The 12,753-nt window shown below is 34.8% G+C and overlaps 1 protein-coding gene across 1 annotated transcript in view; it reads right to left on the minus strand.

Moving 5' to 3' along the window:
• LOC103068893 (ubiquitin-like modifier-activating enzyme 6) overlaps positions 1-11,134 on the minus strand; it is a 43,806-nt gene extending 32,672 nt beyond the window's left edge. The window contains exons 1-7 of the mRNA XM_007454457.1: positions 11,057-11,134; positions 8,893-9,015; positions 6,747-6,870; positions 3,291-3,394; positions 1,707-1,769; positions 1,096-1,172; positions 543-609 (exon numbers count right to left, since the gene is read on the minus strand). Of these exons, the coding sequence (XP_007454519.1) occupies positions 543-609; positions 1,096-1,172; positions 1,707-1,769; positions 3,291-3,394; positions 6,747-6,783 (348 nt within the window). The 5' untranslated portion in view covers positions 6,784-6,870; positions 8,893-9,015; positions 11,057-11,134. The remainder of the gene's footprint in view (positions 1-542; positions 610-1,095; positions 1,173-1,706; positions 1,770-3,290; positions 3,395-6,746; positions 6,871-8,892; positions 9,016-11,056) is intronic.
• Positions 11,135-12,753: the final 1,619 nt, after the last annotated feature.

Here is a 12,753-nt window from a genome sequence, read left to right on the forward strand (position 1 = left end):
AAAAAAAAAAAAAAAAAGTACAAAACTGTACACAGTGAGTCCAAAATGTATAGTCATGTACACGATCTATACTTCGTATGGTATAGAAAAATAAACTCACAAAACAATAAACCTTCTAGAAGAAAATACAGGGGAAAAGCTTTATGATTTTGAGTTAAAAAAGGGCATAAACCATAAAAAAGAAAAACTGATAAATTGAACTTAAGCAACATTAAAAACCTATGCTCCTCAAAAGACACTGTATTGATAGTAAAACGAAAAGACAACCCACAGACTGGAAGACAATATCTGTAAAATGTTTGTCTGATAAAGGACTAATTTCCAGATTATATAAAGAATGCTCTCAATTAATAAGAAGAAAACAACCTAATTAAAAACCAGGCAAAGATTTGAAAAACTGAAGTAGAATAATGTCAAGTAACTTGCTTACTGTCACAGAGTCAATAAGTAGCAAAACTGGAATTTGCAGGATAAGAGAACAGTAATATATAGAAGATTTATATGTTACATAATTTTTGATGGCCATAACTTTGAACATTCACCTGCTCTTCCAAGGTTTCACTTATAGATGTTGCTAGTTTCAACAGCTCTTCTGAATCTTGTTGGCATCTAGGTTTCAAAATAAAACACCCCAATTTCAATGTTCTCAATTGCTATAAACAGTAGGTCATATTCAAAACTGAAATTTAAGAAATATGTTGAAAAACTGTGGATTACAAAGTGCTTACTGACTTTAAGGTAACTGGTTTATAAATACATTACTTCAAAACTACTTCAAAATCATGCTCACCTAAGAACAGTATATAATGTTTAGTTTTAAATATACATGGCAAAAACTTTTTGCAACAATACCAGGAGGTAAAAAAATTCTATAGCGGATTCATAATTTAATAATTCTCAGATTTTTTATTTTAAAAAGTTATAGCTTTTGAAGACTTCAAAATAGGAAAATTCTTATTTAGTATAACTCCATTTTTATAAACTGATCTCTCCACTCCTACCAGAAAAAAGACCAGGTCAGAAGTGTTTATACAGTTTGGTGTATCTAGTGGTATTACAATAAAAAAAAAAGTTATTTCAAACAAAGAACATTACCCAGTATTTGGCTTGCGACTATAGTTCTCCTGAAACTGGTCCAAGGCAAGCATGGCTGAGTGAATCTCTAAAGGTGCCTATAGAACATTAAAAATTGGTCAATATTTATTGAGTGTGTAATATGTGTCAGGCACTGTGCTAATGCTTTTAAGACATTATTTAATTTAATCATTATAATAAATGTATTAGCTTATTACTATTATTATCTTTATATAACAGATAAGGAAGCTGAGACTTGACTTCAAGGTCATACAGCTATATTTAAACAAAAATCTAAGGTTTTTTTCCCTGTTGTGGCCTCTCCCGTTGCGGAGCACAGGCTTCGGATGCGCAGGCTCAGCGGCCATGGCTCACGGGCCCAGCCGCTCCGCAGCATGTAAGATCTTCCCGGACTGGGGCACGAACCCGCGTCCCCTGCATTGGCAGGCGGACTCTCAACCACTGCGCCACCAGGGAAGCCCTATAAATTCCTATTTTTAATCCTTGGGCATCAGCTCTAGATACATGAATACAACTTTTATTTTTAAAAAATCCGACAGTGTGACAGAAATCTTCATAATCTCTTACCAATCCCCACCTGCCTTTCTCAAACCTGCAAAGCATTTATTTACCTCAGGTTTGCTAAAATCCGCAATAAGGCACTTTGGATGCTTTATCTGCTTCTCTAATGGTTCCTAACAGAAAAAAAACAAAACAACAGAAAAAAATCCACTATTACTTTGGAGCAAGCACATGACTACTTGACAAACTACACAGAGCACTAAAAGCAATGGCTCCCTCCCAAAGGTCTGAAATAAATAAGGTTGGGCTAATATGTTTTAACTGAAATATAAAATAACTACCATTCACTGGTTACCCCTTTTCATATTATCACACTTTATTTTTTTAATGTTACATGCAACTAGATAACCTGCTCCAAATAGTAAATTTGGGAAGAATTGGTACAAACATTTGTATACTCGAAAAAATCTATAATCTTAGTCAAAGAGCTACCATATTTTTTTGATACCAAGTTATCAGGACTCGTTATGCCTGACATAACTTGAATAAATACCCAGTTAAAATTTTCTGTGTGGAGCAAAGAACACACCAAGGCCAAAAAACCCAACCAACACTCCACCACCACCTCTGCCCCACCAAAAAAACAAACCCAATCTGAAATTTACTTGAGGCATAATTAAAAATTGGGGTAAATGGCAAGAGGAAATAATGCACATATCTTCCTACTGCAGATTTGACTAGCTGTAGCATTTTAATCTGTTTAGCTCTAACTTTGGCTTGAACAAAACCTTGTAGAGGACTTTAGTTAATAATTGTTCTGGAAAAGAAAAGGCAGTCAAGTTAAAAGCTTGAGAACTTGTAAGAAAAAACAGAGAGGTATTAGACAGCTTATACTGAGAAGTGGCCTAAGGATTTAAGCAGCAAGAGGCTCCTTGGTTCCTTGATACAAGTAGCCTCTACATTCTCTCTATACAGATACTTACCTTTCCTTTCAATGCCAGTTTATGGGAATTATTTAACATTTCTAACATATTACACTATTTCTTTTTTTTTTTCTTTTGCGGTACGCGGGCCTCTCACTGTTGTGGTCTCTCCTGTTGCGGAGCACAGGCTCTGGACGCGCAGGCTCAGCGGCCATGGCTCATGGGCCCAGCCGCTCCACGGCATGTGGGATCTTCCCGGACCAGGGCACCAACCCGCGTCCCCTGCATCGGCAGGCGGACTCTCAACCACTGCGCCACCAAGGAAGCCCCTGCACTATTTCTTGAAATCCAAAAACTTAAAAATTTAAAAACCTGGATTAACAAATATGATAAATAAAAGAAATATTCCTTTTACTTCAAAAATATAAATAACCGAATAATAAAACAACATATACTGAATCAATCCTTATTAAATCTTTCAAATACATATTAGTTTTATCTTTTGTCTTAGGAAGTAATTATAAGAAGTATAATCAACTCTTTGATGATTCACAAAGGAGTAGTTCCTTTGTGAACTATATGGATGGGTACTGTAGCTGTAAATTTTTTTGCTGCTATCAGTTTATTTCCAGATTGATTCCATTTTCCTGAAAGTGGGTACAAATTAAAAAACAAAATCTGTTCAGCCTTTGAATTACTTTTATTGCTTTTTTCTCCCTACCATTCTTCTGTAAAGAAACATTTTTTTAATCAGGAAAAAAAAATACTTACAAAGCAGAATGTTTTAGGAGTCTTAACTTGAACAGCTATCCCTCCATGTAAATAAGGTTCCAGTTCTCTAGTATCACCAATGCTAAAAGAAAATGGTGATACCACTAAAAGGAGGAAAAAAGCAAACCATTACATACTGATATAAGTATTTAAATTTTAAGGTTTATCATCATAAAGATGTTAATTTTTCATAGTTTACAAAATTAAGATCTCAGTATAAATCATTTTATTTGGTGATGGGTGGAAGTGTGGGGAGCTAGACAGATTATTTTTCCCATACAAATATAAGGACTTAAGCAAAAATGGCCAAGAAAACTTGGAAGGAAAAAAAAGGAATGAGAGGTGCTTATTATTAGATATTAAAATACTTTATAAAGACTCAATAATTAATATACTGATACTTTTTATATATATAATTCATAATAATTAAAATAGTATGATACTGGCTCATGAATAGACAGGCAGACAAAGAGAATAGATTATTCAGTAATAGACCCACAAGGGACACAATTAAGGTGGTACCTCAAACCAGCAAAGAAAAGATACTCAATAAATCTTTTGGAAAAAAAGCCATCTGGGAAAGTATTCCAAATGGATAAAAGTTTTAAATATCAAAAATGATGACAAAAAATTATTTGATAAGAGCACAGGAGAAAAATTTCTTTAAAATTTTACAGTAAGGAAGGTTTTCATAATTATGACTCAAAAGAAAAAATTGAAAGCTTTGACATCATATACACATAGAGCCATCACAAGCAAAGTCAAATGCCAAACTAGAAAACAATTTTTGCGGCTCATATTAAAAAAAAAAACTCAGCAAATATGCCCTATATATTAGGAGTTCTGGGGAAAAATAACAACTCAATGAAAAAGTGGGCAAAGGACAGATGATTCACATTAAAGGAAAAAGAAATAGCTCTAAAACTTAAGAAACTTAATCTCATTCATAAAATGTAAAATGCAAATCAAAATTATACTATACCATTTTCAATCATACAGGAGACTATTCTACAATTACTCATGTGAAAAGACCATCTAGATGTTTAGTTTAATGAAAAGGCAAAGGGTAGCTTTAGTCATAATATGTTACCTTGCATGTAAAAATGCATAAGGAAACCTGGAAGGGCACACAATAAACTAAGAATAGTGGACAGGTAAGAATGAGTGGGAGCCATAGGTGGGCAATAAAGTTTTCACTATAAACATTTGCGTTCTATTTTTTTTTAAATTAATTAATTAATTAATTTTTGGCTGCACTGGGTCTTAATTGTGCATGGGCTTTCTCTAGTTGCAGTGAGTGGGTCTACTCTTCATTGTAGTGCATGGGCTTCTCATTACAGTGGCTTGCCTTGTTGCGGAGCACGGACTCCAGGTGTGCAGGCTTCACTAATTGTGGCATGTGGGCTCAGTAGTTGTGGCTCGTGGGCTCTAGAGTGCAGGCTCAGCAGTTGTGGTGCATGGGCTTAGTTGCTCTGTGGCATGTGGTATCCTCCCGGATAAGGGATTGAACCCGTGTCCCCTGCATTGGCAGGCGGATCCTTAACCACTGTGCCACCAGGGAAGTCCCCCTTCTATTGTTTTTGAACGATTTGCTAATTCACAAAATTAAATTAAATAAACAAGGTTTCTATATTAAGTAGATAGAAAAGGTCAGCAGAGTAAACATCAAACTTAGCTGCTGTTACTTCTGGAGTAGAGGGGAGGTCTGAACTAGTACTCATTTTTAACTCTACCTAAACATAAATACATATATATATCTAGAATAAGCATATATTGTTTTAGCTATTTAAAAGTGTTTTTCAAATAACAGAAAATTACTTTAGAGCACTAAGTACCAATTAATAAATGTTAAGAAAAAAAAAATTTTCATAAACTGCTACTCTATTCAAATATTCTCTCTCTGCTCAAAGAATTTTTGGTACAAAATGTGGGTTTTATTTTCATTCCTTGATATCCAGTGGCTTCTCCTGTTAATATATACATATAGCCTCAAGATTCAGATCCAGCACCACAATCCACCATTGCATGGCCCCCAACACAACAAAGGATAATCCTAAATAGTTAGTTGAGTCAATTTATGCAAAAACAGATATAAATTCTTTAATATCAGTGATATCAATCTGTATTTTACATATTTAGATATAGTCTGGGAAACATAATCCAACAATTTTGTTACCAAAGGTTTTTTTTTTTAATATTTATTTATTTGGTTGCGCCAGGTCTTAGTTGCAGCAGGTGGGCTCCTTAGTTGTGACTCGTGGGCTCCTTAGTTGTGGCATGCAAACTTTTAGTTGCAGCATACATGTGGGATCTAGTTCCCCAACCAGGGATCGAACCTTGGCCCCCTGCACTGGGAGCAGAGTCTCAACCATTGTGCCACCAGGGAAGTTCCCAAAGATTCTTAAATATAGATCCAAAGTTGTTTTGGTTTAAGAGTTTGTAACAGGGACTGATTTTTTTTTTTTTTCTCTCCTAAGGATCCATCTTGTAGTCATTAAAAGAAAAATAAAAGTAATCCATTTACTAGTCTATACACTAATCACATAATTATAGTTTTAGATACCTTAAAGATAAAACTGAATCACTCTCAACTGAACAGGTATAATAAACATGCTGTCTCTGAGTTACAAGACACCTAGCAATGTCTTTAACTCTTAAACATGGCTGGAGGAAAATCACAAACTACGCAGACTAACGCTGCTATAAATTCATTATTTTCAGCTTCAAATGGCCCCTAAATGAAGGCTGATGATTTTTTGATTTTTTAAAATGTTTACTCTCCTCAAATCTCTGGCCTTACCACCTTATCTCTCCTTTGGGTCATGATTTCATCTCACTCCACTGACAAAACAGATTCCTGCAGCTTCTTGCCAATAAATCCACAAATCTGCCTGCAGTAACATCCATTCATCCCTTTATCCAAGCCACTGAACAAAAACATATATCTTCACTTGAATACTTCACTGTCACCTCACCCAACGAGCCTAAACTGTACTCATTACCTCTCTCCAAAACCTGCTCCTCTTCTTGCACTCCCTAATGTGTAAATAAATAAGGTGCCAGAATCTTCGCTCACCTACCCCTGCTATATTATATCTTTAAGTTCCTTGAATTCTATCTTGCTTCGTACTGTTTGTCTCTGCACAGAATATTCTTTTCATCATCTTCGTAAGCCAATGCAATCAATTTTAATCAAGACACCCTGTCCCCACTGCTGCTGTACCAAAAGTGAGTAGGTTTCCTTGCTAAGGTTAGAGTTCCCAGAATGCCTTTTCTCTCTTTATACCACCACTGCAGAATGTTAGTATCCCCTCACTTGGATTAAATGTCTTGAGGCCAAGAATTGGATCATGTCTGTCTGAGCTGATGGTGTGTTCTTGACACTGAGTATAGTGTCTGAACTGTAAACATGCTGAATAATGGATAAGCATAAATGAATAAAACACATAAACTTACCAGTTATTTGTTGTGTAGATCCATTTAAGCCTGTCATTCCATTAATTTCTCGAAATGTTAGGAATTGTCCTGTTTCAAGTTTGTGAGGATGATTTTCAAGGCAAGTGACAATGCCAGGATTAGCCTAGAAATAAGAGTAATATACTAAAAAACAAGTCCATGTATTCCTTTTTTGTACAAATTCCAAATCTTACACAAAAAGGAACATGTTATCATAAAATTCTCAAAATAACCAAAATTCCAAGCCATTCTTCTCCTTCCATATTAAAAGCAATGCTTTAAAGAATTGTAACAAAATAGTGACATCATTTTATTATGTGATTTTCAAACTTATTTTATTATGAATGTTTAAAATATAATTTCTATGTTTGGGGGAAATAGATTCCACAAGGGAGTTCAAATATTTCACAGATTCAAAGATTCTTGTGATTTATAAAAACATTCAAAGTGACTGAATGGTAAGTTTCAAAGTCATTCATGACAGACTGTGTGTACATAAAAGATGAGTCTAACTTTGAAGATCAAAGAAATGTAAGAACAGAGGATGGAAATTTAAAGCCAGGAAAGTGGTAGTTTAAAGCTTATCTAACACTTTAAAGCAAAGAAATATTATGTACCCCTGCTTATCAAGATAAAAACAGGGGCTTCCCTGGTGGCGCAGTGCTTGAGAGTCCGCCTGCCGATGCAGGAGACGCGGGTTCGTGCCCCGTTTCGGGAGGATCCCACATGCCGCGGAGCGGCTGGGCCCGTGAGCCATGGCCGCTGAGCCTGCGCGTCTGGAGCCTGTGCTCCGCAAATGGGAGAGGCCACAACAGTGAGAGGCCCGCATAACGCAAGGAAAAAAAAAAAAAAAAAAAGATAAAAACAGGAAGGAATTGGCTTATCTCATCTAAAAGGTGGATGAGATAGGTCAGACACCAGGAAATTTCCTAACTGCATATAATCCATCACATTGCTTTAATAATGTGATAATAATTTAATTTACATAAAACCTAATGGAATTATAATTCTCTCTTTCATAAGTGTGTAGATTCTAAAAATTCTCTTGCTGTTTAAGAGTTTGAGAAATACAATTATGATCACAAACATGTAGATAAAATAAATGTAATGTGGGTTTACTAATATCTCAACAAGAATAGAATTCATAAGGACTTTAAGGAGAAATAATTTACAGATAAGTTAAATGGGAACATTCATGATATTTTTCTAATTTTTTATGGATAACCTCCATATTTCCTGCACTATTCAATAAAAGACAATATCAGTGCAATACAAGATCCCTTGGAGCTTATTCTAACTCTATAATATTCTTAGGGACAAACTAACAATAACTAGAGAAGGTAAAAGGCTGAACAATAACCATTCTGTAAGCAAAGAGATACACAAAATGATTTTTCAATGAATTTTTTCTTAAAAAGGGGTGAGAAAGGCAACATTACACTGGGTTTAAAAAGAAAGCATAAAGATAAAATCACAAATACTATTCAGTCAAAGTATATTATCATTTCCTTATGTTTGGTTTCTTTTGAGCTTTAATGTAAATTGATCATTAAGAGTGCAAATAAAGTTAATGATTTAGGCTAAACTACAGAAAGAGTAGTAAAAATGGATCATAATAATTTCTCCAATTCTTTCAGGGAATAAAAAATTAAGCTTGCATGATATTAAGAAAACATGGTTAGAAAATTCAGAGTTTTTGATTTGAAGGTTAATTAATTCGTAAACTTTTCTCATCCTCCAAATAATATTTTAGAAATATAACAAATTAGAAAAGCTTTTGTTTATGATGACTTAAGTGTTCATCTTCCTGGAGTGTTGGGCCAAGTGACTTATGACATACTTAGTACATCTATGATCTGACACAATCAACAGTTCAGTAAACACTGACTCACAATTCATGTCCCATAGGAACATGACAGAGAACAAAATTAAAATTAATGACATAATCAAATGTTCATCAATTGTTAAAAAATGTTAGATGGAATCCAGAATACTCTCTCTTAATATTCTAACTTCAATTTTAAACAAATAAAAAATACTGCATATTAAAATATCTTGCTAATATCACCTTTTAAAAAATAGTTTTCACATCAACTTAAAAAAATCAATCACACACATATACAATAATATACATATATAATCATACTTGCGTTATATTTGAAATGAAAATCTCTTTTGGTTCCTCTCCTGTTGTATCTAAAACTTCAAATTCATCACCGAAATCACAAAACAACCGTGACCAAATTCCATGTATATCTGCACTGATGAACTGTGAAATGAAGAAACAAGTTGAAGCTTATACATTTATATAAAGGAAAAAACCCCCTCAACTATCTTAGGCCTTTTGGTGACAATTTCATTTATAATTAAGCATATTATTTGAGGTATAAAGTGACCACAAATATGATAATTTGTTTGTAAATTGGTTTTAGAATCAAGGATTTTGGTATTTCGGACTGGATATCTAGTGTTAACAAAATTAGAAGCAACATCAGCACACCATCATTGTACATTCTATAATTTTTAAATAACAAAAATTCGTGCCTTGCCCTAAAAATCAAGCACAGAATATAAGAAAGATAACTTGGGTTGATGGTCTAGGAGTGAATTCTTACCTTTCATTTTAGAAAAGAAGAATGGAGTGTCCATTCACCAAAAGCGGTAGAGTTGAAGGAAAATAAAACAGCTAAAAACTCAGAGTGGCGTCAACAGGAAAGGGGCTGAGGTACTAACAGTGCACATCGAAATTATGAAAGGTAAGAATCAGATTCTTAAACACAATCATAAATGTTTTATTGAAAGTGATTTTTATAACATATACACATTCTCCAGTCTAAGAAAATGTAAAGAAATTATTTTTGTGCTCAGTTAGTTTTAGACATACTGATAATAAAGAAAAAGTCTTAAGCTGTAACACATATGATCCTGTATAAGGTGATATTTTTCTAACAAAAACTAAAGTCTATTCATATTTGGGCATAAGAACGTAGCCCATTAAAATAATTTACACCACCTATTATATGAGGTAGTGAAATAGCTAACAGAAAACTACCTCCTACTTGATCATGCACTGCCTTTACTATCAAAATAGGTACCTACAGCATATTTTATGAGACATAAAACTGAGAAGAAATTTATAAGCTTTTTTTTTTAGTTTAAAAGCTGCAAACTCAAGGACAATTTCTTTCTTTGCAAAACAACTTTAAAGTATGAATATATGCATCAATCACATAAAGATTTTAGTTTACAACCTTGTGTAATTATTTTGTAAAACTTTTATGTTCTGTTCTAAGTTTACTGACTACTCTGTCTTATTCATCTACTTAATTTAATTTGTGAAGCAACACAAATGTTCTACAGAGTATAAATATGCTATGTAAGTACCACAATCCAAAGATTTTCAGCACATCTATGTTATACAGTACGATGATAGTTTAGTGCCTATCTCAAAGGAACAAATAGCATTTTCCTTTTGCCAAAGGAACAAAGGACCCCACGAAGGAGGTGGAGTTAGTAATATGTATGCAGTTGCAGGGGATGAATTGTGATTTTTCCCATCTAGACCTCTTTCCATTCTATTCAATGTCATCACTACTTAACAATACCTAATTACTCTGAACAAAAATCTAGGAGTCATTCTTTATCATTCTTTCCTTCACAACTCTTATTCATCCATTCTCAATCCCATTAGTCTGTTTTTACAAAAGATACCTCGAATTCAATGACTTCTCACGCTCTCTATTCCCATCAAGGCACAAGTATCTCTCACTTGGACTACTTACTGCATTAGCCCCTAACTGGTCTAGCCACCTCTACTCTACTGTTACAATTCAACAGTTCTTTCTTTTTGGTTTCATAATCCCTTCAGATTCTTAAAAATTATTGATGACCCAATTAGATTTTGTTTACGTGGGTTATACCTACTGATATTTACTGTGTTAGAAAGTAAAACCAAGAAACACTTAAAAGACAAGAACACACACACACATTCAATTAGCTGTCAGAGCAATGATATCACCACATCAAGTAGACTTTGTAAACTCTACTGCAGCCCATAAGAGAATCAGGGTGAAAAAAGCAAATAACATTTCAGTAATATTATAATAGTTTGACTTTGCAGACCCTATGAAAGGGTCTCAGGGACCCTCAGTGTCCTTGGACCACACTTTGAAAACCAAAATTAAAAAGTATTATTGTGATTGTCCTCATGTAAAAAGTTTCTTATATAACTCACTGAAAAGCTATAAATTCTAATACTGAAAGTGCTTTTCCTTTGGTAAACTATGTGTCATTATAAGTGATACTATTACCTTTATTGGAGGGCACTGAGAACGGCAAAAGTCATTGATCTTCTTCTGCAATGATAGTCTGATCTCAGTCAATACTACACACTGTTGAGAAGAATACAAGAATTAAAGATTAAAAAATAAACAATTATTTTGGTAATGTACAACTTCTAAATCAGAAGCATTTCAGTTTGCACTATGCTAAAAATACCTTGTTTTCTTTGTAAAAAGTACTATCGTATTGTACTCCATTTTAAGGTTAACACCTTTACCTTCAGAGGTACAGAGTAGCAAAAGTAAAAGTAACATACAGCCATCTCTAGGTATCTGCAGGGGACTGGTTCTAGAACTCCCTGTGGATACCAAAATCTGCAGATACTCAAGTCCCTTATATAAAATGTCATAGTATATAGGACAAAACCTGCCCACACTAAATTCAATTATCATCACAATTAGAAGCAAACCTTAATGTCCTATGTGGCATTTACACAACCCAAATGGTTGGAGGTTTTTTGTTTTTTGTTTTTTTTTTTCTCGTACGCAGGCCTCTCACTGTTGTGGCCTCTCCTGTTGCGGGGCACAGGCTCCGGACGCGCAGGCTCAGCGGCCATGGCTCACGGGCCCAGCCACTCCATGGCATGTGGGATCCTCCCGGACCGGGGCACGAACCCGCATCCCCTGCATCGGCAGGCGGACTCTCAACCACTGCGCCACCAGGGAAGCCCCTTGGAGATTTTATTTTACCTGTTACTGCCATGGAAATGCTTAGTCATCAAAATATTAATTAAATGCTAGCTTAAAACAATTACATTTTCAAAGAGATACATTAGTTGGCTGAGCTTTCTTTTACTTTTACTTCAGAGATTCAACAGATTCACAATATTACAACTTTTATTTATGACAGTGCCACCAAGTTCTGTTATTTAAGATAGCAAATTATAATTTTCAATGCTTACTTTAATTTTTTATCATCACCCTGTGAGATAGGTAGAGAAGGTTTTATAATTAGATTTTATCATAGCTAACTTAAACTCATAAAGGTCACATATTTTCTTAGGGTCATTCATCTATCAAGTGGCAAAAGCAGGTTGACACACTCAGTCCACAGCTTTCCTTGCTGCTGGTTTCTATGAAATGGATAACTCAGTTTCACTACAAATAACCAGGTATGGATTTAGTTTTATCTAGCTTAGAATAGGGTGTGATTCCTACAGAGTGGTAATCCTCCATGGATCTCTTACTGTTTATCTATCTCTCATTGGGTATATCACGAATGCAAGGCTCTGACCATTCTTTACGTGGGCTGTTTCTCAGGATTGTATTTGCCTTGTGCAACCTTGAGAAATGAGGTAATGTCTCCCTCTGGGACAAAGAGCAATCTTGTTCACTGCTTGCTATAAAACAGCAAGTTCCCCAAGCTCAATGTTCCTTTCCTCTAAAGGAACCCACTACATGTGCAGGTATCCACTGAGCCCTCTGCACTGCACTGGGATTTGGAGGAATGCAGGAGGAAACAAGGCAAATATCATGCTCACACATTTACCATGCTCTGAGTAATAAAGTCCTTAGTCTCTGATCCAGGAATCTCATGTTTTCTGCCAGCATCCATGAAACTGTAACAGGCTAACTTACTGGCTTGCAATTAGGATAAAATCAAATCCTATTAGACCCAGTACATATTGAGTCTAAGTTGTGTTTCATCAATGCTAGAAAATTCTCAA

This window comes from Lipotes vexillifer, unplaced genomic scaffold, assembly GCF_000442215.2.
Source record: "Lipotes vexillifer unplaced genomic scaffold, Lipotes_vexillifer_v1.1 scaffold1478, whole genome shotgun sequence".
Classification (NCBI taxonomy): domain Eukaryota; kingdom Metazoa; phylum Chordata; class Mammalia; order Artiodactyla; family Lipotidae; genus Lipotes; species Lipotes vexillifer.